The following is a 25,121-nucleotide window of genomic DNA, read 5'->3' as shown; positions in this document are numbered from 1 at the left end:
GCTGGGACACACCTATTCTGTAGGCTAACAACCACCTCCAGCTACTATGTGCCAGTCCCCATGTTAGGTGTGTGGGCACCATTTTGAGCTGTGTTTTACAGACCAGGAGGCTCAGGGCATAAAGTCAGCTGCCCACAGGCACGCAGCTAGGAGGCGGCAGAGCTGGGATTCAAGCCCAGGTCTGTCTGGCTCAGAAATCCATGCCTTTCCACTTCACAAAATTTGCTCTCACAAAATGTTCTTTTGTGCTGCTTGGGGCCTGAGCTAGGCCTGGATTGCTGCTCCAGACCCCTGCTTGCAGACCAGACTCAGAAAGCTGTGTTAAGAGTCTGGGACTGTGCCATCATGTATGGCTGACCTCTAACCAGTACTGCAGTCCAAAAGCATTATGGGGAAAAAAACACAAGGACCAGAGAGGAATTCCCAGGCACCCAATGGCCCCCTCCCTCTCCTGGGGCATGACAGTCACCAGTAAGTACCTGATCTAGGATATAGTTGCGTTTCTTCCGGGCAGCGATCTGGATGAGGCGGTTGAGGCACTGGGTGGCCTGCTGGATCAGGACGTCCCAGCGGCCGGCGTAGTTCCTCTGACGGCGTAGGCCCATCACCTGTGGGCAGGGGGTGGTGAGGGGTGGGTGGTCCTGTTTGCTGAGCAGTATTCAGGGAGTGGGAGGTGGATAAGGAGAGACCAGGGGCTATCCTTACCCGCATCTTATCCATGATGGCATTGGTACCCAGGATGTTGTACTTCTTGGAGGGGTTGGAGGCTGCATGTTTGATGGCCCATGTGGTCTTACCAGCGGCAGGCAGGCCCACCATCATCAGAATCTATAAGAACAGGCCCAGGAGGGACACTGTGAACCAGGAACAGTGTGTGGCATGGCAGCCTGGCATCACCCTGATTTGACGGTGACCGTGAGGGTGACTCTAAACCTCATGGCCACCTCTGGGAAATGGAAGCAATAACAGCGTCTACCTCATAGTACTGTTGTTGGGATTCAAAGAGATGAGGGTTGTCAGACTCTCAGCAGAGGGCCTGCTCTTATGAGTATTTACATTTTTGTTTAGGCAGGATTCAGGGGCCTCTGAAAGGGAAAGGCCCACGGAATAGGCACAAGGAGTGCTACAACCTTCCTGGAGTCTCAGATGGGGACAGACTGTATGCATAAGGATGAGAATCATTTCTAATCAGTACGTTTACAATTTGGCAAACACTGGATGTAACCAAAATGCCCAAAAAGAGGAAAATAGTGAGGCTAATAACAATGAGTTTCAAAAGAGGTGTTCATACGGTGGCACAAAGCTCACAAAATAACATTAAGTGAAAGGGCAGGATATCAAAATGCTTATACCATAAGATCTCAACTGTAAGTGTGTGTGTATAAGTGGCACCTAGCACACCAAAAGGCATAGGATAAGCTCCAAAACTTTCAAAGGAAACTTATTTGTGGATGGTGGAATTAAAGGAAACTTTAATTTTCTTTATATTTCTTAATTTTCTAGAATAAACACAAAATCACTTATATATCAGAAAGAAACATTATTTGAGGACAAAGACCACCAGTACAGCTTCTGCAGCCAAATCAGCTCTAAGTCCAGTTGCCATTTTTGTCCTCGGAGAGCCTTGGATGGGAGCGTGGAGCTGCACAACCTCCTCCAAGAACTCGCTCACCAGGAAGTGCCTTCACACCCTCTTCCGCTGGGAGGAAAGACTCCTTTTCCAAGATTCTGACCACACCCGAGGAGCAGTGTGGCAACTTCCTTTTGGAATCTTTCTGACATTTAGGTGTCTTACTTTGGTCCCTCCCTCTTTGGACTAAGCCACACACCCACAGCCCTCACCTCACTCTCACAGCAGCTTTCACCACACTCAGCTGCTGAATGTCTCCCCTCTGTCTTGGCAGCAACATGGCTCTGGAGAGGCGGCCACCAATTCTGGCTTCCGGGCCCACTCACCTCACACTCTGCCTTGCTCTTTGGTCCGACAGTGCCCCGGATCCGCTCACTCAGGGGAAGGTGCTGGATGAAGGTGAAGCCTGGCAGGACAGAACAGTAGGGCTCTGCCCTCTGCCCGAAGTTGAACTCCACTGCACAATTCTTCACCAGGACATGAGGGTAGAGGGCCTGACCCCCTAAGGCTTCCTTCTGGATTCGGAAGGCAATGCCCATCCACTTCCCATTTTTGGTGAAGGAAAGTTCCACGTCATTTCCACATTCAAAGTCCTAGGAAAAAAAGCCAGAGAAAGATAACTGCCAATGTTCTGCTTAAGGCACTGGGAGGCACAAGTCAGAGCAGATGCAGGGAATGAAAACAAAGCTGGCGTCCCAGATTCAAGTGCGTCCCTCCTCAATGTACAGATGCATTGGGAAGCACCAGGGAACAGCTCAGACAACATGCAGCCCAAAGCCCTCCTTGCCCAAGACCCAAAAAGCTGGTGGATGTGAAGTGTGTAATTTTAGGAAGCTCCAAGTATTTGAGTCTTGTGCCTAGCCTGAGATGGAGAGGAAGGCAAAAGCGGTCCTGTCCATTCTCATCCACAGCAAGATAACAGATGGAAAGAAAGCCACAGCAGGGTCTTTTAAGTCAGGCCCAGCTCTACACGTGCATTCATTTATATGCTCTTCTTGATGCTTATGTCTACAGTGATCCGGGCCTGACACAGCTCAGAGCCTAGTGGGGAATTAGACAAGGACACCATCCTAATTCAGTAAGAGCACCTACACAGGAGCAAGATTCTCTGAGGAGGAAGTCAAGTCCTGAACAATAAACGGGAATGAGCCAAGTCTGGGGTGAGAGGAGAGAGTCCTAAAGAGAAGTGTTGTTTGTGTACAAATCTGGCAGTGAGAGAACATAGGGTCAGACTGGCTGAAGCATAAAGGATTGGGGATTGGGGATTGGGGATTGGGGATTGGGGATTGGGGGTGGGGGTTGGGGAGTAATTTCAGGTACAGCTGGAGAGCCAGGAAGGGACCATATTCATTAATTCAACAATTTATTGAGTCCTTACTGATCAGCTTAGTGGTTAAGATCCTGTTTTGGAAGGCAGGCTGCTTCAGCTCTACCATTTACTCCATCTTCAGTTTCCTTATCAAAAAAGAAGGGCCAGGGACTTCCCTAGTGGTGCAGTGGCTAAGACTCCAAGCTCCCAACGCAGGGGGCCTGGGTTCGATCCCTGGTCAGGGAACTAGATCCCGCACACCGCAACTAAGAGCCCTCACGCAGCAACGAAGATCCCGTGTGGCACAACTAAGACCCGGCACAGCCAAATAAATAAATAAATAATTTTAAAAAAAATTATTAAAAAAAAAAAAGAGGGGCCATGATAAGATTCTACACTGCATAGAGTTGTTCTGAGGATTTAACAGGTGAACGTGCTTACTACAGAGTGAGTGCATAATGAATGCGTGCTCTCATTCCAAGATGCCAGGCACTGCTCTGGGCTAAAGTGGTGGGGAGGAGACATGGTCCCTGCTCTCAGCGAGGGAGGGGCTCTCTGTTACCTCAGAAGTTTGGATTCGTGCTGACAGCAGCAGAGCAGAGCCCCTGACTTGTTTCAAATAGGGGAACGGCCTGGTCAAAACTGTGTTTCAGAAAGATCACTTTGGCTGCAGGGTAAAGGTTAACAATTACGGGAGACTCAAAACTTGGGATCATACAGGAGATGGAAGCAAAGGTCGGGTTCCTGATAGAAAAGTACAAGACGTGGTATTCCCTCCCTTTTGCATGCGGAGACCACCTTGGGACTTGCCCTTTGAGAAGCTGTGGAAGTCCCTTCCCCCAAGGGGCCTCCTCACCACCCTCCTCAGTGCTCACAGGGCACAGTTCTACACAGTCCTTTATATCTGTAAGTGTCCGTAAGCGCCCACACAGGTCGAGACCACGCAGGGCAGACATGCAAACATCTGTTGGACTAAATCCTGCCTCGATCCTCACAGCACGGTCCCTGCCATGTCTTCTCACCTGAGCAAGAGTGGCCCAGGTCACCTTTGCTCTACTGCGGAAATGAACATCGTGGGGGTTAGCCTTCCTTACGTCCACCAGCTTCACTATAGGAACTTACCATGTTGTACACAAACCAGCACCCGCAACTGACAAACCCACCACCGACAGCGCCAACTGTCAAAGAGGCAAGGGTAGCTGTGTCACTTCTGCAAAACCATTCCTGACTGCCACACCAGGGCCTACGGACCCAAAGTCCTTAAGCCTGGCATTATTCAAAGTGTGCCATTTTTGTAGCCTTACCTTTCACATCTCCTATTGTCGTCCCTGAGGTTCCAAGTATTTTACTCCTTATGGTTTGCTGAAATGAGTTATACTGTTCTCTCTACCTGGAAGGCCGTTTTGTCCTTTCTGTTTTGTGAATGTTGAGAACTCAAGTTCTGACACAAACGTCCTCCCCACCAGTTCCTTCAGGTCACTGATTTTTCACACCCCTTCTAACCCTTCACTCTGAGTCTTTTAAAGTGATGGCATTCTTTAAACAAAGGAAACTGAACATAGAATCTTAAAAGTAGAAGTAAAAATGAACAGGCTGAAGCAAGAGTCAGGCCTAAAGTTCCAAACTACCACACACTCACAGAACCTCACGCTCAGATGGGACAGAGTCTGGGGAACCCAGTCACATGCTGATGAAACATTAAATTGCTACAACCTCCCTGGAGTACAGTCTTGATGGTAGCTATCAAAAATTAAAAATACACCTTTGACTCAGAAGTTATACTTTCAGAGGTAAATGTTACAACCATATTCCCACAAGAATGCAAAGATGTGCAAATTGTTCATGCCAGCACTGCTAAATGTGCTCCAAAGGGAAAGTGGGCGAGACTAAATCACACAGGATATCCATGTATGGGAACATGAAAAGCCCTCCAAGATACTCTGGTAAGTGGGAAAAAGATAAGCTGTCACTGCAGCACTGACTTCCAGCAAATAATTTCCAGGTCCACCAGGGGAAACTGACACCTGCATCAGAATACTAGGCAGCTACTAAGTAAAAAGGTGAGAAACTAACCAAATGTCCATTAATAGTTAATATCCGTTATTATAAACATGGTAGATCAACACAATGACTACAGACTATATAAAAGAACGAAGAAGTCCTCTGTGTAGCGATATATTAAAAAAAAACCTCTAAGATATATAGTTAAACAAAAAAAGATACAAAATAACATGTATAATATGCTACCTTTTGTGTAAAAGAAGAAAAATAACAATCACCTTTCTTGTATTTTGATAAAGAAATCCTGAGTACCAGTGGGCTTACGTGTAGGGGAGGGCATATGTGAACCATGGGTGGAGGGGGAAGGTCTGAAGAAGACTTTATACTGCATACCTTTCTGTATTTCTGGATATTTGTGGATACCACAGGAATTTATTAACTATTCAACAATGTTTTAAATTCAGCTAGATCTATACTATCTGTGCATACAGGGAAAGATAGCTGAGACTTACTGTTAAATGGAAAAAAATGCAAGGTCTGGAACAATGTGCAGAATATAAACATGGTTAATTTTTGTTTAAGAAAACATGCTTTTTATTAAAAAGATAATGAGGTTGTGAAAGACAAAGGAAGACTGAGAAACTGTTTCAGACTAAAAAGACATGACAATAGAATGCAATTCGTGATCCTGAACTAGAAACCAAATTGCTCTAAAGGATGTTGTTGGGACAGCTGACAAAATTTAAATGTGGACTATGGAGTGGGTAATAGCACTAAATCAATGTTAAATTTTATAACTGTACTGTGGTTAAGATAATAGCTCTATTCTTAAGAAATGCATGCTAAAGTATTAAGGAATAAAGACACAATGTAGATAACCTACTCTCAAACAGGTCAGATAAAAATCATATACATATATGTACATATATTTGGGAAAAATGGTAAAGCAAATGTCAGAATCTGGACAGGGCTCTATGAGAATTCCATGGTTTTTCCTTAAGTTTGAATTATTTCAAAGAGGGGGAAAAAAAAGAAAGAAAGAAAAAAAAAAGCGTACCTGTGTACAAATATGAGGACGGAGAGGGAACAAAACCAAGAAGAAGCATCCACCTGGGTAGCCTCCTCCCTGGGGCTTCATGGCACATTTTACAAACACTTAACTTCTAGTGATAATAGTGTTAAGTAGTATTTACTGAGCATTTATTATGTGCCAGACGTTGTTGTAAGTGCTTCTAATGGGTTAACTTAATGACTCCACATGAAATTCTAGGGTAGATGCAAAGATTCTCATCGAGAGGAAACTGAAATACAGGGAGGGTAGTCCAGGGCTGTGAATGGAAGACCACGGACTGTGTCTGGGTCTAGGGATTCTGGCCCCAGAGGCAACAGCCACACTCCACAGCACTGTAAGTGCTGGTCACTGCTCTTGGGGACTGAAGTTCAGCAGCAGTTCAGGCACCCTCTATCTTGTTCTGCTTTGCATCCATCCCCACCGTCCTCAAAGGCAACGCACTATTGGAAGCCTGGCTTAACCAATGTGAGGTGAAGGAAGGAAGAAGTTTTGGGATAAGATGATGCTAAAGTGGGACAAGAGCCAACATCACTGCCTTTGAGAACAGACAGGCTATTCTGTGGCAAAGGAAGATAAGAAATTCCTCAGTCTGTTTAGAAAATGTAACTCTGGTATCTAAGAAGGGAGGAAGGTTGTGCACACCTGACATCCCCAAACTGCTTCAGGGTGCCACCTGACGGCTTTGCACAAAAGACCTGAAGGGGTAGAATGGCAGAATTTCGCACAAAATGACTGCAAACATTCCAGCGCATCAAAGAGAAAGAGGTATGGCGAGAGTGGTTGGACACAGGGCAGACAATGGACAGAGGTATTCTGAAAAAGAAGTCTGCAGGTTGACCTGACAGGACCAACATTTGGTTCTGCCAACTCCCACAGGCTGCCAGCACTCACCGCAAAGCAGCCAATCACATCATTCTCTGCAAACTTGTCTCCGTAGTTTTCAAACCGGCTACTGGTGGACTTCTTCCCAGTGCCTCCATAGCCATAGGAGAAAGGCTCTTCGCCTGATGGAAGAAACAGGCAAAGGCAGGTTAAACCTGCGATGGTCACAACAGCCTTTATGGCTGTCATGTAGTTTTAACTAAAAAAATCATTTTCTTTACTAGTTTTACTAATCAGATGCTTTTGGCAGGGAAGGTAAGAAAGGTTCCGTTGAAAGGAAGCCCCTCATTATGCAGAACTTCTGAGGGCTTGAGGGCTTTAGATGTTAAGTCTGGGAGTAGGAGCTGAACTGAACCGCTTTGCACAGAAAGGGAAAATTTGGAAAAAAAAGGGAGGAGGGAAGAGAGGAGCTGGGATGGAGGAAGGTTGTATACTGTGATGCATCCCTTCGCTGTGACATTCAATATTCAGTTAAGTCTCCTAATGGCGTCAACTTTTGGTGCCAATGAGTTTTGGTCAGAAATCGGTAAAAGGATTTTGCTTCTGCAGACCGTGAGGTCTAACCCCTAGGAAAGGTACTGGATTGCCTTAGGCTACAGAACTGGGTGCCGATGCAATATGACTGAGACCCCAAGGGCCCTGGCTGACATCTGGGTTATAGAGAGATCCTAGGCCAGGAACCCAAGGAGCATCCTGCCAGTAAAGCAGGAGCCAACAGCATAAATTCCAGGCCCAGTTCTAGTATGAATCAGCTGTGTAACCTTGGACATCTGCTCCACTGTTCTGGGCTTTGTATCTTTATCTGTATCAACTACTTTCCACTTATTCCTCAAAACTGAAAGAAAGATAAAAGGAGATGACACATGAATCTTAAATAAAAACTGCTAATACGTATCAAAATGAAAAGTGCTTACTGGTTTTAACCTAGCATTTCTACTTTTAAAGATCAGACTAATTACACACAAGGACAGCTCAAGTGTTTAACAGCAAAAATTTGCAATCAACTTAAATGACCTACAAAACATTGATAAATAAGTGATACAACTGTAAAGTGAAAAATTATGCAGTGGTCAAAAAAGCTATACTTATTTACAAAAATATACCATTGGATATTAAGTGGGAAAGAGCAATCAGGTTACAATAGTCCGTATAATGTGCCCCATCTGAGAAACACAAAGGACAAAGGAACTGTCTGGAAGACTACAGATGAAAATGTTAACATTGGTCGTTATCGCACAGGTTTAGAAGGATTTTCATTTTTCTCCTCTGTAATGGCCTGAATTTTCACAAGGAGCACACATCATTTTCACTTTTTTCTTTACATGTTATTTTCATAATCAGAATGTTTTTATGACCAAGGAAGAAGGTCTCAGCATTGGTCACTGAAATCAGTCACTTGGGGTCAGAAGGTCACTGAGGCCTGGGGTTCTGTGAAAATTCAAAACCTCTCGAGGCAGGCCCTGCCTCTCTCCACCAGCCAGCCCTGGCCCCACTGGTCTCTGCTTTCTCTTTTACTCTGGGTTAAGCTCTGGACAGAAAATTCCAGATAGGATTTAATGGGACTTGAGGAACTTATTACTTTCAGCTTGGTTTGAGAACAGGAGACAACTGGTCTTTTTTTTTAAGAAAGGGAACAGTTTTCTAAAGAGAACTTTGGACCCTCTTCTTAAAGATGCAGGATAAATTTTTGTAGAAAAGTTGTTATATCACTGTGGTCCTTCCAACTGAATCCTGTATGTCCGAAGATGGGCAGCGGCACAAGCCTAATCCTTGTTGTCTGTTCCATCCCAGGATAGTTCTGTTCTGGGTCCAATGCGGGAAAGAGAAACTTAGGAAGCTTGAGAATCCAGGGACAGAGGCACCCGCTCTACTCTGGATTGTTTGGCTGACCTCCTCTTACCTAGCTGAGTGCTGCAGGAGTCCAGGGACCAACCAATACGGACAACGTGTGGGTCGGGCTCTGTAGATGGAAGGTGCTTCACAGAGATTTCCTCATTGATCTGGGAACAGAGAACAAGAGGGCTCAGAAGTGATTCTCTGGAGGCTGATGGGTTACGAGGCAATACAGGAGGGAAGTGCGCAGATGTTAAAAAAAAAAACAAAACAAGAATGGCTTTTGTTGCTGGGGAAAAGGTAACCACACTGCTCTGAAGGGCCTGTTGTACTGAAACCAGGGCCTCTAAAGGGCTTAGGAGAGTTCAGGGCCACAGAGAAGGGAATTTCAGAAAGTTATTTTTTAGTTTTAACACTTGCTGCAGGGGAAACAGGGACTCCCGTAACATTTGGTGTAGAAACATAAATTGGTACAATGTCTTTGGAGGGCAAGTTAGCAGTCTTTATTAACTACAAATGCACATGCTCTATAACCAAGCAATTCAACTTCCAGTTTATCCTATAGATACATACACACAAAAATATTCAGTGAGGCAGTGTTTATGTTGAAAAGGAAGGAAGGGAGGGAGGGAGAAAGGAAGTAGAAACCACCTATAAGGCACTGGTCACATTATGGCACATCCCTGACACAGAATATGATGCAGCGGTTAAAAAGAATGAGGCAGGGCTGATACACTGGGGTATGGAAAAATGTCCAAGATACAGTATTAAGTAAAAGCAGCAGAAAGAATAAAAGGTACCTTCTGGGGACTTCGCTGGTGGCGCAGTGGTTAAAAATCTGCCTGCCAATGCAGGGGACACAGGTTCGATCCCTGGTCCGGGAAGGTCTCACATGCCGTGGAGCAACTAAGCCCGTGCGCCACAACTACTGAGCCTGTGCTCTAGAGCCTGCGAGCTACAACTACTGAGCCTGCGGGCCACAACTACTGAAGCCCACGTGCCTAGAGCCCCTGCTCTGCAACAAGGGAAGCCACCGCAATGAGAAGCCCGCGCACTGCAACTAAGAGTAGCCCCTGCTCGCCGCAACTAGAGAAAGCCTGCATGCAGCAATGAAGACCCAATGCAGCCAAAAATAAATAAAAATTAAAAAGAAAAAAAAAAGGTACCTTCTGACTTAACCTTTAATTAAATCAGAGGTTAGACTGTCTAATAACCAATATCTATCTGCATTAGATTGTGGCTTTTGGAAAGTTACCCTCTGTCACTGAGTTTTGCACACACATTTTTCACATTTTAACATCTCCAAAGTCAGGATATATCTTACAATTGATGTGTGAAAGCCCTCTGTCAGTATAATTGGGAGGGTTTCTCTACGAGTAGCACAAAACAATGTGCAACTTAGAATCAACATCTTAGCCAAGCAAATACGATAACCCTTGGTCTTAGCTTCCATCTCTGAAAAATGGGGGACAACAGTACGTATTTCATGATGATACTGTGAGGATTAATGGAGAGATCCATGAAAAGAACTTGGCACTGTATCTAGCACATGCAATGTGTTCTGTAAGTATCACCTATCATAAATAAGTTTGGATATGCAAAGGATACACAAGAAATTGTTAACACATAAGGTATCTCTGGAGGGTAGGATGGGGATTGGGAGGAAGTGAGTATAACTCCGGTTTTTACCCTATACTTTTTTGTGCCTTCTGAACTTTATTAAACACGAGCACATATTATTTTCATAAACATAACCGGACGTGGAACTGTGGAGAGATGATGGTAAAGGATGACCTGATGGCAGAACTTTTCTTTTTCCTGCTCTTCCCTGGCCTCCCTTTAATTGGTGATGAGCAATTCTTTCTAGCTCACTGTTCTTCCAAACAACTCCTTTTCCCGGTTCTACAAATACGTCATCCCTAGAATGGTTGGCTATACAATACCTGGGTCAAACCCCATCAAGGAAAAATCTGTTTGATGAAGCAATGTATGGTCGGCCTGCTTTCCCCATATATTATTTAGCAATGACATAGTTCTTCTGAGTTCATTTTACTTTTTTTTTCTTTTTGCTGGGACACAGTCTATGCTCAATCAAATCTCTTTTGCAATCATGGCTCTGACCAAGGTGGTTGGTGACAGGCTATTCCAAAGGATGGACCTATTTTCTGTCCCGATCCCGTCTGGTTGCTCCCACTCACCTTCATCTCAAAGCACACACGGCCCCTTCTGACCCCATAGCTGGCACGGGCTCCTGACCACAGGTATGCAAAACCTTCAATTGTAAGTGGGTAGCCACTGCTCCGGTCTCGGGCCACCTTGAAGTGGAGGTCGCAGTTATCTGTGGAGGAAAAAGCCTGTATTTGGCTGATGTTTTAATGGTCCCGAGAGGGACAGACACAGGCAGAGGTAAGTTCCCCAAGAGTGTTAACCAGGAGTACACAAGCTGACACACTGTGGGGGCAGGTTCATGAGAAGCCAGCCGCATCGCCTAACCAGTCTCCCTTTCAGCACAAAGGCCCTGGACTACTGCAAACTGGCCTGCACAGGATGAAAGCAGCCACTCCACATAGGAACGAGGGTTCTTCACCTGGCTGAGGTCCCAGGATGGCTGTCAGGGGGGGCCCCTGGAAATAATACACACATACTTCTAATGGGGATGTACACTTGCTAGGGAGAGGGTCCATATTCTTACCAGTTTCAAGGGATTTTAGAATTTAAAAAGGTTAATCCCCACTGCCATACACTTCAACCATCTCCCATGCTAACTCTATTAGTGTGGAAGCCAGACTCCTGCTGCCAACAGCTGCACAAACATCTGAGCCTGATCCACACCCACCACCCAGGACCACTGTCAGGTGCACCACAGACTCCCACCTCCTCGTGTGGGCCTAGGACTCTGCTGCTCGGACTCTCCTCCCTCTTCAAGTCTTTTCTGACCATCTCGTCCAGTAGGCTCTCTCCTTTCTCTAAAGGCTGAGTGCCATGGTCTGTACAACTGGCATTTGATCAGATGCTGCTTCATGGACCACCGCCACCCAATACTTTAAAAAATGTTTAGCTTTACTCTGGGTATACTGTCTTTGAGATCTTGTGATAGAAGGGACTGTGTACGAGATGTCTTTATCTCTTCCAAAGCATGTAGCCACTGGTCTATAAACATGAGCTACGTAAAGAAGTACATGAATGAACTGCTATTAACTTTCCGCTCTGTTGAAAAGTGCAGTTCTCAGACTTGATTGGGCTTCTGGGTGTGTTTAAAAATTCGGATTCACAGGCTCTACCACTTAGAATTTGTCTTAGGAGGTCTGAGGAGGGACAGGACCTCTATATTCATTCCCCCAAGTGTTTAGATGCACAGTCAAGGGGAAAGCCACTTATCCAGAGGAAAGAAAACTGAACTGGAGGACAGAGAGCAGGGCAGGCCAGGTTAATGCCTGAGAAGACAAAACGGCATTGGTTTCACCAGGAACGTGAGCAGCTGATGGAAACTGGGGAAACGGCCGTCAAAGAGTTAAGTTTCCCCAGCAGCACTCAGGTTCCCCTCCCGCTTAAATGACAACCCTCCGTGTTTACAGGGCGCTAGGGTTTTCCAACTTGCTCTGGTATCCACTCTCTGATGAGTGTCACTCAAAGTCGTCTGAGGTATTAGGGCAGGATTATTCCTCCCTGAAGAGAAGCTGAGAAGTAGAATGACTTGCCCAGAATCTCACAGTTAGAGCTGAGAGCAGATCTTCTCTCTCCAAACCAGCACCCTCATTCCAGAGCTCTGCTGTTTCTCACATCTGAACTAACACTGGCTCTGGATGGTGCCGGGCAGGAATTCTGTGAAGGTTAAGGCAGCCTCCCAATACTGACTGGAAGGCAGTATCAAACAGGCACTCCAAAGACTCACATGTGTCGATGGCAACAAGGGTGTCGTCAAAGTCATCTTCATCCTCTTCAGCGGGAGGCTGAGGAGAGCGGCCCCTGTGTCATAAAGAGGTATTAAGTTACATGAGAACGGACAGACAAGGGAAGAAGGGAACTGAAGGTTCTGCTTGAATTTACAAGTGACCTCCAAGCTGCTTCCTGGATTTCAAGTTCTTGCCACAGAGGTTAGCAAAAGAACTCTGGAACTTTATATCCTTGCAGTGAGAGCAATGACTGTTAACTCCTAGGGTAGAGTCAGGGACTGAAGAGGGCCTGCTCTGCTAACAAGGGCCATCAGAATCATTTAGAAAGCTTTTCCAAGAAGACTCTTCTCTCACACCCCCAGATTCTGATCCACCCCTTTACACGCTGAGAATTACCTCCATGCTGAACTGTGTTACCAGTGGGAGGCTATGGTAGCCCAAAGAGTACTGGGCCAGGAGTGGGAATCTGTAACAATTTAGATAAACCTTTTATTACAATTTGTCCATATTCCAGGCTTCCTAAAACTCCACATCTGAAAGGATTTGAAATGACCCATTTTTTTCAGTCTCTTTCTCTTTAAAAGTGTCCTAAATTATGAACAAGAGACACTCCTACCAGAATACTAAAAGGAACTATGCGAAAATACTGGTGGTTTCCAACATATGGGAATAAGGGCAAGGGGTGGAAGTGTGGAGTCTTAATGTTCAGCGTGCTGCCTGGGACGGGCTGGATGGCCTCACCACCACACGCTCAGACCAGGTACACTGGGCCCGTCTAGCTCCCGGCACTCCCCCAGCAGCAGGCTTCCCTCTGGTGGAGTGCCCTTCTGACCCTGCCAGTCCAAGGCTAGCACAGAGCCTGGTGCGAAGAGAGATCATCACATGATAAGTCTATCCTAGGAAGCTTTCTCTGTCACCCCTGGATGAAAGCAAGTGCTCGTCCTCTGCTCTCCATCAGCAAGTAGCTCTAGGTCTCTGTTCTATGGGGGGTAGTAGGAGAAACTCATAAGAGGTGGGTTCCATCTCCTGACTTTAGTCACAGCCATGAGACCCAGGCCCTGTCTTAAACAGTCACAAGCTAATTAGAGGATGGACTCCACCAGATAGGAAATGAAATGTGTCAGATGACCAGCTCAGATGAATAGAGAAGGAGTGATCATTCCTAGTTTCCCTGATTGGAAAAGGCTTCACACAGGAGCTGAAGGAGGGAAGGAGGAAGGGGTAGGTCTGGGCCTGGGGGCGAAGGGAGGGGGAAGGCTTGTCAGGAAAGGGAAGAGGAAATGACCGGGTTGGGGGGGGGGGGGGAGGCCACTCCCACCCATGAGCTCCTGACCCTCACACAAAACCCACTGTCCAAATCACCTGTGCCTCCAGGGTCTAGTCCAAGGGTGGGCACGTGTGAAAGCACTATGAGTGCTGATAATGAATGAATGAACAGATGGAGGAAAGGGGTGTGTTTCGGAGTAGATGAGGAAATAAATCTTTCTTTCAACTGAGGGATATCAAGCAACCGTTAAGAACAGAACACTGTGCTGGACTGCAGGGCAGTGGGGCAAAGGACTGAAAAGGCAGGCTGGCATCTCACATGTGCTTGAACTTTACCCTGCAAGTAATGGGAAGGGAAGAACTGAGGGAAGGACCAAATATTTAGCAAAGTTGAACCTGGTAGCGAGTGCAGGAAGAACTGGGGGAGAGTGTGAGGGAAGGGAGAACTCTGCTCTGCCCCTCCTGGCTAGTACGAAGGTGTCAGTGGGCACCAGGCTACAGACATACAGACCTACTGGAAAACGGGTGACCACTGCCTCACAGACCCACCTCCTATCCTCTCGGTGCTCGAAATACCCCCGTCCCCGGTTTTCTTCATAAGGCCTCTTGCGACTCTGGAACTGCTGTCTGTCTGGTTTGAGTTGAGATGCTTCAGGCGGGAGGAAGCTGGTGGGTGCCTCTTGCTTCACCTCTGTCTTCACTTCTACTGTCAGGACAAATCCAGATGGTCAAGACACTCAGAAACTCCTCAGCTATCACTTTTCTGGTCCCCTTTACCTCAGGAGATACTGGCACGATCCTGACTATGGTGACGAGGTCTGGGCACAGGCAGCTTGCTGAATTCAACGGAAGCCTGCTGAGGGAGCCAAGACGGCTGTCCTGGATAACAGGGCTAGAATAAAGGGAGGCTGGGGATGGCCATCCAGGCACATCAGCACCAGCAGTTGATGGGGTAACAGATGTCAGTCAGATAACTCTCAGGCTTCGTGGGGAGGGAGCGGGGACTTCAGCACTAAACAAGGACAAGCTCGCTAAGGGCCTACCCAAAGGTGAATGACTGCCTTGGCTACCTTGCCAAAGGCCCCATGAAAGTTGGCAGCTACCTTGGCCTGCACCAAGTGGGAGGGAGCCCCAAAGACTTCTAAGATTCCACAGTTCCACATTCTCTAATTTCTCCTCCCAAAGAATCTCTTCACTTCAGCTCCTACAAAGTTTCTTCAGTCTAGCAATGGAGGGGAGAAAGTCAATTCAACAGTGTTGTGGTCCCACAGCTAACTCTACCGGCTTTAATCACTCTATTACAAAGCCCAGAATCATTCCAGAAGGGAGGGTCTGCAGTTAAGCCAGCCCACAGGTGTGATGGTCTCATTAAGTCACACCACAAATAGGAAGTCAGGATGGGATAACATGCTGTGGACCACAGGAAAATCCCAGTCTCAGGCAGATTCCAAGGATCCGTGCCTACCGAGAGAAACCCATGGATTCAATGTAGCCTCATCTCTCTCACAGCATCTATGGATGCTGTGGATCACTCACATCTACACATTTCAGCATTCAACTCAATACCACCATGGATCACTCCCTGGCTTTGGCATGCAGACCAAATCTCTCAGAGAAGGCTCCTCGTTTCCTAGGGCAGAGATGGTGCTCACCCACCTGAAGAGAACGTCCATGGTTCCCAGCACAGCGCTGGGCTCACAGGAGCCCTTCATAAATGTCTGCACGGAAAATACTCTCCTTGGGCCAAATGATCCCACAAGTCTCACAGAGCCTGACACAAATCTACGGTTTAACCTACATTCATTAAAATCCTGAGCCACCCACAAGAAATGTCTGGGGATTTCACTTTGTGGATGAACCAGAATGGAATCAGATAGAACCAGCTAGATTCACTAAGAAAAGGCACTGGGGCCACAGCACAGTGAAAGGAGCACAAGACTGGGAGCCAGTCCTGGCTCTGTCATTACTCAACGGTAGGACCCTGCTTCCCCAATAGCAGGACACTACTGGTGAGGAGTGCTGCTTACTGACCAAGAGCAATGGCCCAGAAGCCAGTTTCCTGGTTCCAACCCCGGCCCTGCCACCTCCCCCATCTGTAAAATGGGGAGACAGCTACATTACAATTGTGTTTCCCAAACTGGCACTACAGGGAACTTTGTTCTACAAAGACACATTTACATGCTTGGGAAATCCTGGGTTTAAACAATGTGACACAGAGTTTTTCCCAATCCAGGACTTCTCAGCATCTTTAATGCTCTAATGAGCACAGTGACTCTCCCAGAGGTGGTACAGAATACGCTGCATTTTTCAGATGCATTTGTCCAAGGAACCTTTTTCTGAGAAGTCCCTAATAACATCTCCTGGAATGATACTCTTCAGAACGTGGGAAACACTGGACTAGATTTAGAAGGTCCTTTTTGGCTTCCACATTCTAAGATTCTAAGTAAGACTCAAATATTGGCCTCCAGGTCTCAACTCTCTAGGGTGTTGGTACTAACATCTGAAAACATACCTTGAAGACTCCCCTCTCCTAACACTTGGGAGTGGGACTCAGTTCTTTCCTTCAAAAAGACCTTGCCAGAGTGACAAAGCCCAAGTGGAATGCCCAAGAGAAAGATGCAAAGTCTCTGGGAAGATAGGCACTAGGCAGAAGGTAAGGGCCACCCACACATAGATTCTATTTCCTTCAAGAGAGACAGATCACGTGCGTTTTCCCACCTGGGCGATAGGCCTGCTGCTGCTGGTCCATTTCCAGCGTTCTCCTCTCGTAGCCTGACTCGTTCTCTTTCTTGATGACCTGCGTCTCATAGAATTGGTTCTGCATGGTAATATTGTCCATGACATCTTAAAACAAAAAATGGCCAGTTAGAAGGGTGTTTCTTGGGACTAGAGGTAGCTTTTTAATGCAAAATGACACCATCCCCACTGGGGACAATTAGTCTGCCAGAGGCTAAAAGGTGTGATAACAACCTCAGATGGAAACCCACCTGGGCAATCAGGGGCCCCAGCTGCCCGAGGACATGCTCTCTTGCCCTTCAAAAGTTTGGAGATCTATCTGTGATTGGGTTCTACAGAATCCTAACATACAAAACCCAATGAAGCAGAACTGCTCTGGTTGAAGCAAGGAGATGGGAGAGTCAGAGAAGGGGTCCAGCTTGACCTCGCCCTCTAAGCCCCCACTAGGGTGGGGGGTAACTCCACGGACACCTGGGATTCCATGGAGCACAGTTTAAAAATTACCAGCCTAGCTGTCCTCTGATATGGTATAATGCTTGGAGAGCTACCTTTAGGGTACAACCTTAAAAACTGTTTAGAGCACAAACCAGTCCTCTGTCCGACCCAATTCACTATTCCCACCTGCACAGCCAACCCTCTTTAAGAATCTCTTCCACCCTGCAACAGCTGTAAAGATCAGGGGTAACCATCTCAGTTGAAGAGGAAATGGGGGAGGAAGGAAAGGAACTGTTAAGAAAACAGGAGTCATGATAATAGTGGCCTTCAGACTCATTAGGGATAAATCCGAAAATATTTGGAGTTAGGTGGGAAGGGTTTCAGGAAGGTGTCTTGTAGGTCCAGGAGGAACTCAACTGAAGGGTGGCAAGAATAACAATATCAGGGAATTCCCTGGAGGTCCAGTGGTTAGGACTCGGCACTTTGACTGCCAGGGCCAGGGTTCAATCCCTGGTTGGGGAACTAAGATCCCCCAAACTATGCGGCACGGCCAAAAAAACAAGAAAGAAAGAAAGGAAGAAAGGAAGGAAAAAGAATAATAACATCAACTACTTATGGAGTACATACTACATACCAGATGCTGGGATACAGCTCAGAATAAGCTTGCCTCACTAAAACCTTCAGTTTAGTAAGACAGACACACGTTAAACAAATACGTAAGCACAAAAATTATGATTGGGTTAAGGGCTATGAAGAAGTACCAGGAGCTAAGATCAGGGACCCAGAAAGTAAGAGATAAGCCTTTACTCAAAGGATACACAGGTGATGATAATTCAGTGACGAGAATGGAGAAAACATTCCTGGGGTTGGGATGACACATGTGAGAGCTCAGAGGTGGGACTAAAACCTGAAACTCCCTCAAGAACCTTGTAGGCAAACCCAGAGAGAACTCTGGAAACCTAGGGTTAGTAGTAAGCAGGTTCTCCACCCCAGGGGCAAGCTTTGCTAGGTGCCTCCAGAGCCCTACTAGTGGCTGTGCCAGGACTAGTGAGGCAGAACCACAGGGAAGGGCAGACTATTCTGCTGCTTGCTAACTGATTGGATCCTTTCTCAGAGGACAAATATATCTGGGCACAAACCAGGTGCGGCCAAAGGGAGGAAAGTCACAGATCACGTGGTCTGCTACAGGTCTGTTTACCAGGGTTGAAGGAAGGGTTGGAGGGGGGCATAAAAAGGGACCCAAAGGATTTTGTTGCAAGGGATAGGGGAGAAAGGAAGACACAGAATAACTCCTTAATTAGAACACAGGGGACCCTTTCAAACCATTTTCTTTCTTCCAGGCTCCAAGCACAGTGTTCTTCTCGCCACGGAAGTCTCACATCTCTCTTTCTGAGAATCTCCTGTGCTCACAGAGGAAGCCGTGCTCAGAGAAGCTAGGGTTCTGGGGCCCTTCTCCGCTCTCTAAAACATCCACCTCCTAATAATAGACAGGTCCAGTGCTAAGCCCCTTATGAACGTAATCTCATTCATAACAACCCTGGGGGGTGGGGACACTATTATTATCCCAATTTTACACACAAGGGAACCAGGGCTCACAGAGGTGAAGCGACTTGCCCAAGACAAAATCTGAGTCTAGAGTCTATGCTCTAAAGCACATCACTTTTCTTTGGAGCCACCTCCAGCCATTGGCCCTTCTTCCCAGGCATTCCTGCCAGGGTCTCGCCTGCCCTAGGCAGGCACACTGGGCCACTCCTTCCTTCCTTCACAGGTCTCTGCAATGGGAAGTACTTTTCCCAGCATCTGAGTCCTAGACAATAGCTCTCCACCCCAAACCTACCCTCAGATTGCCCTGCTCCAAGAGATTCCATCTCTCTTCAACAAGTAAATACCCAATGCCAACCCCAAATCCAGTCTATTCTCTGACCCCCTTGCTCTCCCCATTTCCTTAGCCCTATGGCTGAGGATACCCTCTTTTCAGAGAAACGACACAAACTCTGAATGCCAGAGTCCTTTCTACTTACTCTTCAACCTCTCCGATCCCTGTCCTGCTAGAAAGCCACCCTTTTCTAACTCCAGATTTAGTCCCTCCCATACCGGGGTCGCCTCCCTTCAGAAAGTAACAGATCTACTCCATCCCCTCTCCTTCAGAGTCACACCTTCTGGCTGATGCACAGGTTCCCAGCTACCCCTTGAGGCCCCTCCAATCCCTGGGCACAAAAATAATTGCTTCTGGGGACCAAGGAGCCCTCTTGTGGAGATGCTCAGCCCCAGAAACACTCCCCCCTACTCCACCCTGAGGTCCCCAGCCAAGTCAACAGGTTTTCTTTCACTCTCCACATCCTACACACTCTCCCCTCCCCTATATTTGACAGACCAGCTACACACTCCTGTGCTAGACACAAGGATCCTCTATCCCCTAGATACTCCATCGAGTATCTACTTGTTATCTACACCCCCCCCCCCGCCAGCTACCCTTGTTCTCCAAACATCCCATACTGTTAATCTAAGATCATTCAGCAGTAACCACTGCGTTATCTGTTCTCAGAGCCTTCCCAGCTCTAGACCTCCAGGTCTCTCACCCAGTGAAGCATCCTTCTCTCCCCCACCAGCTTCTGGACACCAAGGTTCCATATACCTCCTCTACAAGTCAACCAGAAGGTCCCCAGATTGCCAGCATCAAATGCCCAGGTTGCCCCTGCCTCAAGGTTGGCCTTTCAGCCCCGGATCTGAGTCCCCCAGGCCATCCTCAGTCAGATGGGAGTCCCCCCTAGTACAATCACGTGGTGGTCTCCCACATCCCCTAAGTGCTCCCCAGTCAAACACCAGAACACACAGTCCATCAGACCCTCCCCGGCCAGACACCAGCACTCCATTTTAACCAACCCATAAGAATTCTCGGTACCCCATCCAGCAGCAAACTCCAGGATCCTCCATCCTCAAAACTCTCCCAGCCCTCAAAACACGGCTCCCAACGCCCAGCCCATAGACTGGGCTAGCATGGCTCCCAAGCCTACCCAGCTGCAAACCCTAAGATCACCATTTTCAAGATCCTCCTCGGCCCCCCGATAGAAAACCTTCTGTTCTTCCGACTGTCTCCGGCTCCAGAAACCACGGCTTCCGGTTTCCGAGCCCTAGGCTCCGGAATCCTCTACACCCCCGGACCTTCCTCATCTCCGAAACCGAGAGCCCCCACTCCAGTATCTCCCCTGCACCGAACGCCAGGATCCACCCCCCGGTCGTCCCAAGGGCCTTGTCCCCAGATCCTTTTCAGCGGCGGATGGCGCGATCCCCCGATCCTCAGATCGTCTCCCCGACCTCAGGCGCCGGGATCCCGCGTCCCACAGCCCTTCCTCGGCCCGGACTCCGGGCTCCCCGGCCCCCGCCCCGCGCACTCTCACAATGTCCGTCGGGCCCCGAGTAGCCGCCGGGCTCCGGGTGCGGCTGCAGCCCGGGCGGCGGTGGCTGCGCGGTCCCCTCCAGCTCGGAGCCCCCCTCGGTCTCGACCTCCTCGTTGTTGTGCCCGGGTCGCCCCGGTTCGTCGTCGGCCTCGAGCTCCCGCTCGTCGTCGGGCTCCTCGGCCTCCAGCGCCGCCTGCAGCCGCTCAGCAAGCTCGGCCTTGAGGCCGCGAGTGTCCAGGCCGCGGCGCTGCAGCTCCTCGCGAAGTTCGTTCACCTTCAGACGGCGTACATCCATGGCCCGGGCCCCCGGGGCGGCCCCCGAGCCCGGCCCGGCCTCCCAGGGCTCAGTCCCCCTTAAACCTTTCCTGTCAGGAGGCGAAGGGGGAAAGGGGGGGGGCCCCCACTCCAATGGCGGCGGCGGCGGCTCAAAATGGCCGCCGCCACCACCTCCCCCCTCCTCCGTGGCCCCGTGCGATGCAACACGGGTGCGAATTGGCCATCGCATGGGGGCAACGGGCGCGGGCCCAGGGGCTCAGCCAATCAGAGAGCGTCTTTCAAAAGAACGTCAAAGAAAGGGCTTAGGAGCTGCCGGGGAGGAAGCGTTGGCCTACGTCGGTGCCGGGGCCGAAGCGGGAGGGCGGGAAAAGGAGGGAGGAGGAGCGCGCGGTGATTGGGTAGTGTCCGCGCGCCCGCTCCCGTAGGGTCAAATGAGGGAAAGGGAGTAAAGATTTGGACCAATCAGTGATGAGATCTCAGAATGAGCGTTTCTCCCCCCAACCCACGGCCTTTCCTGTGCGGTCCTTTCATCAAACTACTGTCTCTGTAACACATATCTTGATTGGTCTAAATCTCCCGCCCCTAGAGGAGTACAAGCGGGTAAAACCACTAGAAACCAATCAAATGGAGGGTCAGCAGACACCCCCGCCCCCCTTTCACGATTGCCTTTAGGAAACCGGAAAGAGATGAATTCACTAAGGACCTGCCCCTTGCCGTTAGGGCGGTTTCAAAACAGTCTGTCCACCAATCTCAGTTACTGTCTTATCTCACTAAAGCTAGTACAGTTGCATCGTTTTAGGAAAACCTACCCAGATTGGCCGTTCTGGTTACGGTCGGCCTTACGAATATTGCTGTAGAGGGAAGTATACGAAATCGAGATTAAGTAGATAAATTATTCTTAATCTGGAAGAAACTCAGTTGCCTTTATGAAAAGCAACCCTTTGACTTAAGAGAATCCTGAAGGTTTGAAAATAGAGGCTAGACTAACAGCGGGAGAAAAGTTGTAAAGGGAATCGCACTCTCTCCCCTTTGATAGTACATCTCACGGGGCGCCTCTTTATAGCTGCGCTACCGTCTTCCTCTATGGTTGGTATCATACGTGGAATGGGCACTCTGCACGCGATCATAGAGCCTTCCCCTCCGGAAAAACCTCCACAATTTCAGGGGTCTCTACCCCACATCCTCTAAACTGCTGTTCAGTAGATCCGCCTGTTCGGTGTCTATATTGACAAGCTCAAACACACAGGTCCGTAGTTAAGCCTCACTCTACTAAACTCCACAGAGTTTCACAATGTCTAACACTGCACCACCTGTCGCCTCTAACTCAAAAGACACAAAGCTTCTGTAAGGTACACTACCGAGATACACAATGCAAACGCCCGCTGCCCACTGAGCCGTACCTAAAGCCCACAAAAGCCACACAAAACCTCTACTTAGACAAAGGCGCACACACAACACAGATAAACAAATGGCGTGTGTGGGATCAGAAGCATCAATTCAGGGGATAATACACCAAACTTCGGTGTAGATGAGCCCACTAAGGTCGCCACAGGCAGGCGGCTTCAAATGATAAAGACACACAGGACAGTTACACTACAAGCTTACACCACGGCAACATAGACACACAGCACCCACTCAGAAGCGGGACAGACACTCACGTGGGCCCGTAGGTTCCAGTCCAGACACCCCGCCCCTCGCCCACGTCCGACTTCCTCTCTCCTCCCAGCTTTCCACAATGATTTGTTCTAAAAAAGTTTGTGGCCCGGATTGAACTGTTCTCCGTTCGCAGGAGCCACCACCTGGGGGCGTCCGGGCGCTGCCAAGGATTCCTCCATCTGCTGCTGGACACACCCAGGAACTTGTGCCTGCGATGCTTGCAAAACACAGTGGGCTTGTCTTGGCAGGAGTCCCTTTGCGGGCTCGTGATGATCGGAGGTGCTCTGTGCCTGTGTTTCTATGTGAATCTGAACGTTTGGGTGTGTGAGTGCCCTCTACGTACTCTATATTTCTGAGTATTTGTGTATGTATCTGTTACTCTAGTTTCTTCTATTCCTGGTGACTGCCTGCCTGTGCATGTTTGTAAACATGTTTGTATCTGTGTAATTTTGTGTTTCTCTGTGTCTGAATTTGTGTCTCTGTATTTGTGACGAGGTGTGCTTGAGTATGTCCATTAATTCATGGGTCTGTTACTTTGGAGAGGGGTAGGGTCTCTGTGTGACCCTGTGAATATCTATGTGCCTATTCCTCACTAGGGGTTTCAGTGAGTCTGCTTTTGTTTGCCTGTCTTTTTGTCTATGTATATGTTCATTTCTACCCTCTTTAGGGAGGGGAGAACTCCAAGACCCCACCAAACCGTCCTTTTTACTGGGGAAACTGAGTTGCCAGGGAGAGGGGCCATATGACAGCTAAGTGGAGACAAGAGGAGACAGAAGCATGGTTACAAAGTTTTATGTGATCTGAGCCCCTCTGGAGGTTTCAGAGTCCACACTCTGTTCAGGGGGCATAAGGGACTGGCTCAGGGGGGCACCATGGCCCCAAAGGAGGGAGTTTGTCCTTTGGGGAAGGGAGGCATCCTTAATGCATTGCACAGGCTTGAGGGTGCACACCCCACATGAGGGGAAGAGGAAGCAGAGGTGGCTAAGAAGGGAAGGATAAAACTATCCCACAAAGGATAAAACTATAAGTTTAAAACCTTGGAATTGTATCTTAGAATTCTAGACCTGTAGACTTTTAGAATCTTACAACATGTGAATCTTAGAACTATAGTGCCTAGAATCTTAAGACTTGGAACTGTGAATTCTTGGCCCCTTAACTAAAATCCTGGAAAGACAGAATGCAGCATAGAACTTAAAGGTGTCCAAAATTAAAAATGATTAAAACTTTGGCATCTGGTTAGTCACCACCAACTGTAGAGTCTTATACCATAGATGCTGAGGATCCAGAATCTTGGACCAATAGGATCTAGAGTGCCTTGGAACACAGAACAGAACAACATTAGAATCTTAGAGTTTAATAATCTAGAATCTTGAAGCATATGATCCGGAATCTTAGACATAGAGAATCTAGGTTCTTAGACTAGGTCTTGGAACATTGCATCTTAGAACATTAGACCTTAGAACCTCCATCTTTAGACTCTTAGAACTTTCTAATTGCAGATTCTAGCATTTTAGATCTTTAGGATCCAGAATCTCATAACAAAAGTTTCGAGGATCATAAAGCCTTAGAACCTATAACTGACCAGCATTAGAATCTTAGAACTTGAGAAGATCAGATCTTGAAGCTTTATGATCTAGAGTTTTACAGCCAGAGAAATTATACTCTATGAGGCTCAGAACATCAAATTTTAGAACATCAGACCTTAGAACCTCCATGTCTAGAATTGTAGAATTTTTACAATTGTAGAATCTTACACTCTAGGGATTCAGAACCCTAGAAAAATAAAATCTAGAATCATAGAGCCTTAGATCCTAGAATTAGAATCTTAGGGCTTTAGAACCTAAAATCTTGTGGGCTTTATCAAGACTCTTAGAACCAGAAAAGTCTAGAGCCATAGAATCTCACAGCCTTAGAATATAGGCCTTAGAACTTCCATGTCTAGAACCTTAGCACTTTAGAATTAGAGACTTTGGAATTTCAGGTCCTTAGAATCAGACCCATCTTTGAAACTTAGAACCTCTGAATCTAGACTCTTTAAACCTTAGAATCTAGAATCTTGGAATGTTAGACCTGGGAGGACCCTTAGGGATTGCAGTCCAATCCCTTCCTTTTACACACGGGGACACTAAGGTGTGGAAAAGGGAGAGGATCTGTCTGGGATGGAAGTGGAATGGGTAGGAGGAGAGGGCTAAGGTTGGGGGTAAAGCCAGGAGTGGGAAAGTGAGGGGGGGGTCCCCCAGTGGCAGTGCCTAGCTTGGGTCCTGAGAGGGAGTCCCAGGTGGAGGGTTGTCTCAGGCGCCATCCTCCTGCCCTGGGGGTGCTGGGGAGCTCCTGTCAGCAGGCAGGGTGGGGCCAGGAGCTGTTGAAGGGCAGAGGACATAGCGTCCAGCAGGATGGACCTCAGCGGCGGTGAGGCAGCTGCAGGAATCCTTAGGGTCAGGCTGAGTTAGGGGGTCAGCTCCTCCAGCAGCTCCAAGTGGTTCAGGATGACCCCCACCCTCATCCATGTTGACATAGAGGATTTCGTCTGGCTCCTGGGCAGGGGGCAGGGCCTTCAGCGTATTCTCCAGATCTTCCCGAAGCTCTGCAAAACTCGGCCGGTCTCGGGGGTTTAGCTCCCAGCACTGGGACATCAGGGCATACCTAGGGTAGCAAAATGAGGAGTGGGAGACTGAACAGGGGAGCATTCTGGGAGTTTGGGGGTATTTTAGGACACTCAGAGGACTGAGGGTAT

The 25,121-nt window shown here is 48.0% G+C and overlaps 3 protein-coding genes across 6 annotated transcripts in view; 1 reads left to right on the top strand and 2 right to left on the bottom strand.

The window, feature by feature from the left end:
• The window catches only part of HNRNPUL1 (heterogeneous nuclear ribonucleoprotein U like 1), a 35,413-nt gene extending 12,947 nt beyond the window's left edge, over window positions 1-22,466 (bottom strand). Inside the window, exons 1-10 of one of the 4 annotated variants that reach the window (XM_061174390.1) lie at window positions 22,390-22,466; window positions 16,605-16,730; window positions 14,436-14,592; window positions 12,620-12,693; window positions 10,926-11,065; window positions 8,795-8,894; window positions 6,904-7,016; window positions 1,957-2,223; window positions 706-828; window positions 480-608 (exon numbers count right to left, since the gene is read on the bottom strand). In XM_061174390.1, coding sequence (XP_061030373.1) covers window positions 480-608; window positions 706-828; window positions 1,957-2,223; window positions 6,904-7,016; window positions 8,795-8,894; window positions 10,926-11,065; window positions 12,620-12,693; window positions 14,436-14,592; window positions 16,605-16,725 — 1,224 coding nt within the window. In that variant the 5' untranslated portion in view covers window positions 16,726-16,730; window positions 22,390-22,466. Of the gene's footprint in view, window positions 1-479; window positions 609-705; window positions 829-1,956; window positions 2,224-6,903; window positions 7,017-8,794; window positions 8,895-10,925; window positions 11,066-12,619; window positions 12,694-14,435; window positions 14,593-16,604; window positions 16,731-20,455; window positions 20,901-22,389 lie in introns of those variants that run through there. The other 3 variants (XM_061174387.1, XM_061174388.1, XM_061174389.1) reach the window with 3 other exon arrangements.
• ACTMAP (actin maturation protease) overlaps window positions 1-25,121 on the top strand; it is a 345,587-nt gene that overhangs the window by 103,115 nt on the left and 217,351 nt on the right. The gene's annotated exons all lie outside the window — the stretch shown is intronic.
• AXL (AXL receptor tyrosine kinase) overlaps window positions 23,164-25,121 on the bottom strand; it is a 30,904-nt gene continuing 28,946 nt past the window's right edge. Inside the window, exon 20 of the mRNA XM_061172993.1 lies at window positions 23,164-25,030. Within this exon, the coding sequence (XP_061028976.1) occupies window positions 24,679-25,030 (352 nt within the window). The 3' untranslated portion in view covers window positions 23,164-24,678. The remainder of the gene's footprint in view (window positions 25,031-25,121) is intronic.

Source organism: Eubalaena glacialis, chromosome 18 (assembly GCF_028564815.1).
Source record: "Eubalaena glacialis isolate mEubGla1 chromosome 18, mEubGla1.1.hap2.+ XY, whole genome shotgun sequence".
Classification (NCBI taxonomy): domain Eukaryota; kingdom Metazoa; phylum Chordata; class Mammalia; order Artiodactyla; family Balaenidae; genus Eubalaena; species Eubalaena glacialis.
The sequence above is the reverse complement of the archived record's forward strand: the minus strand, read 5'-3'. Positions and strand labels throughout refer to the sequence as shown.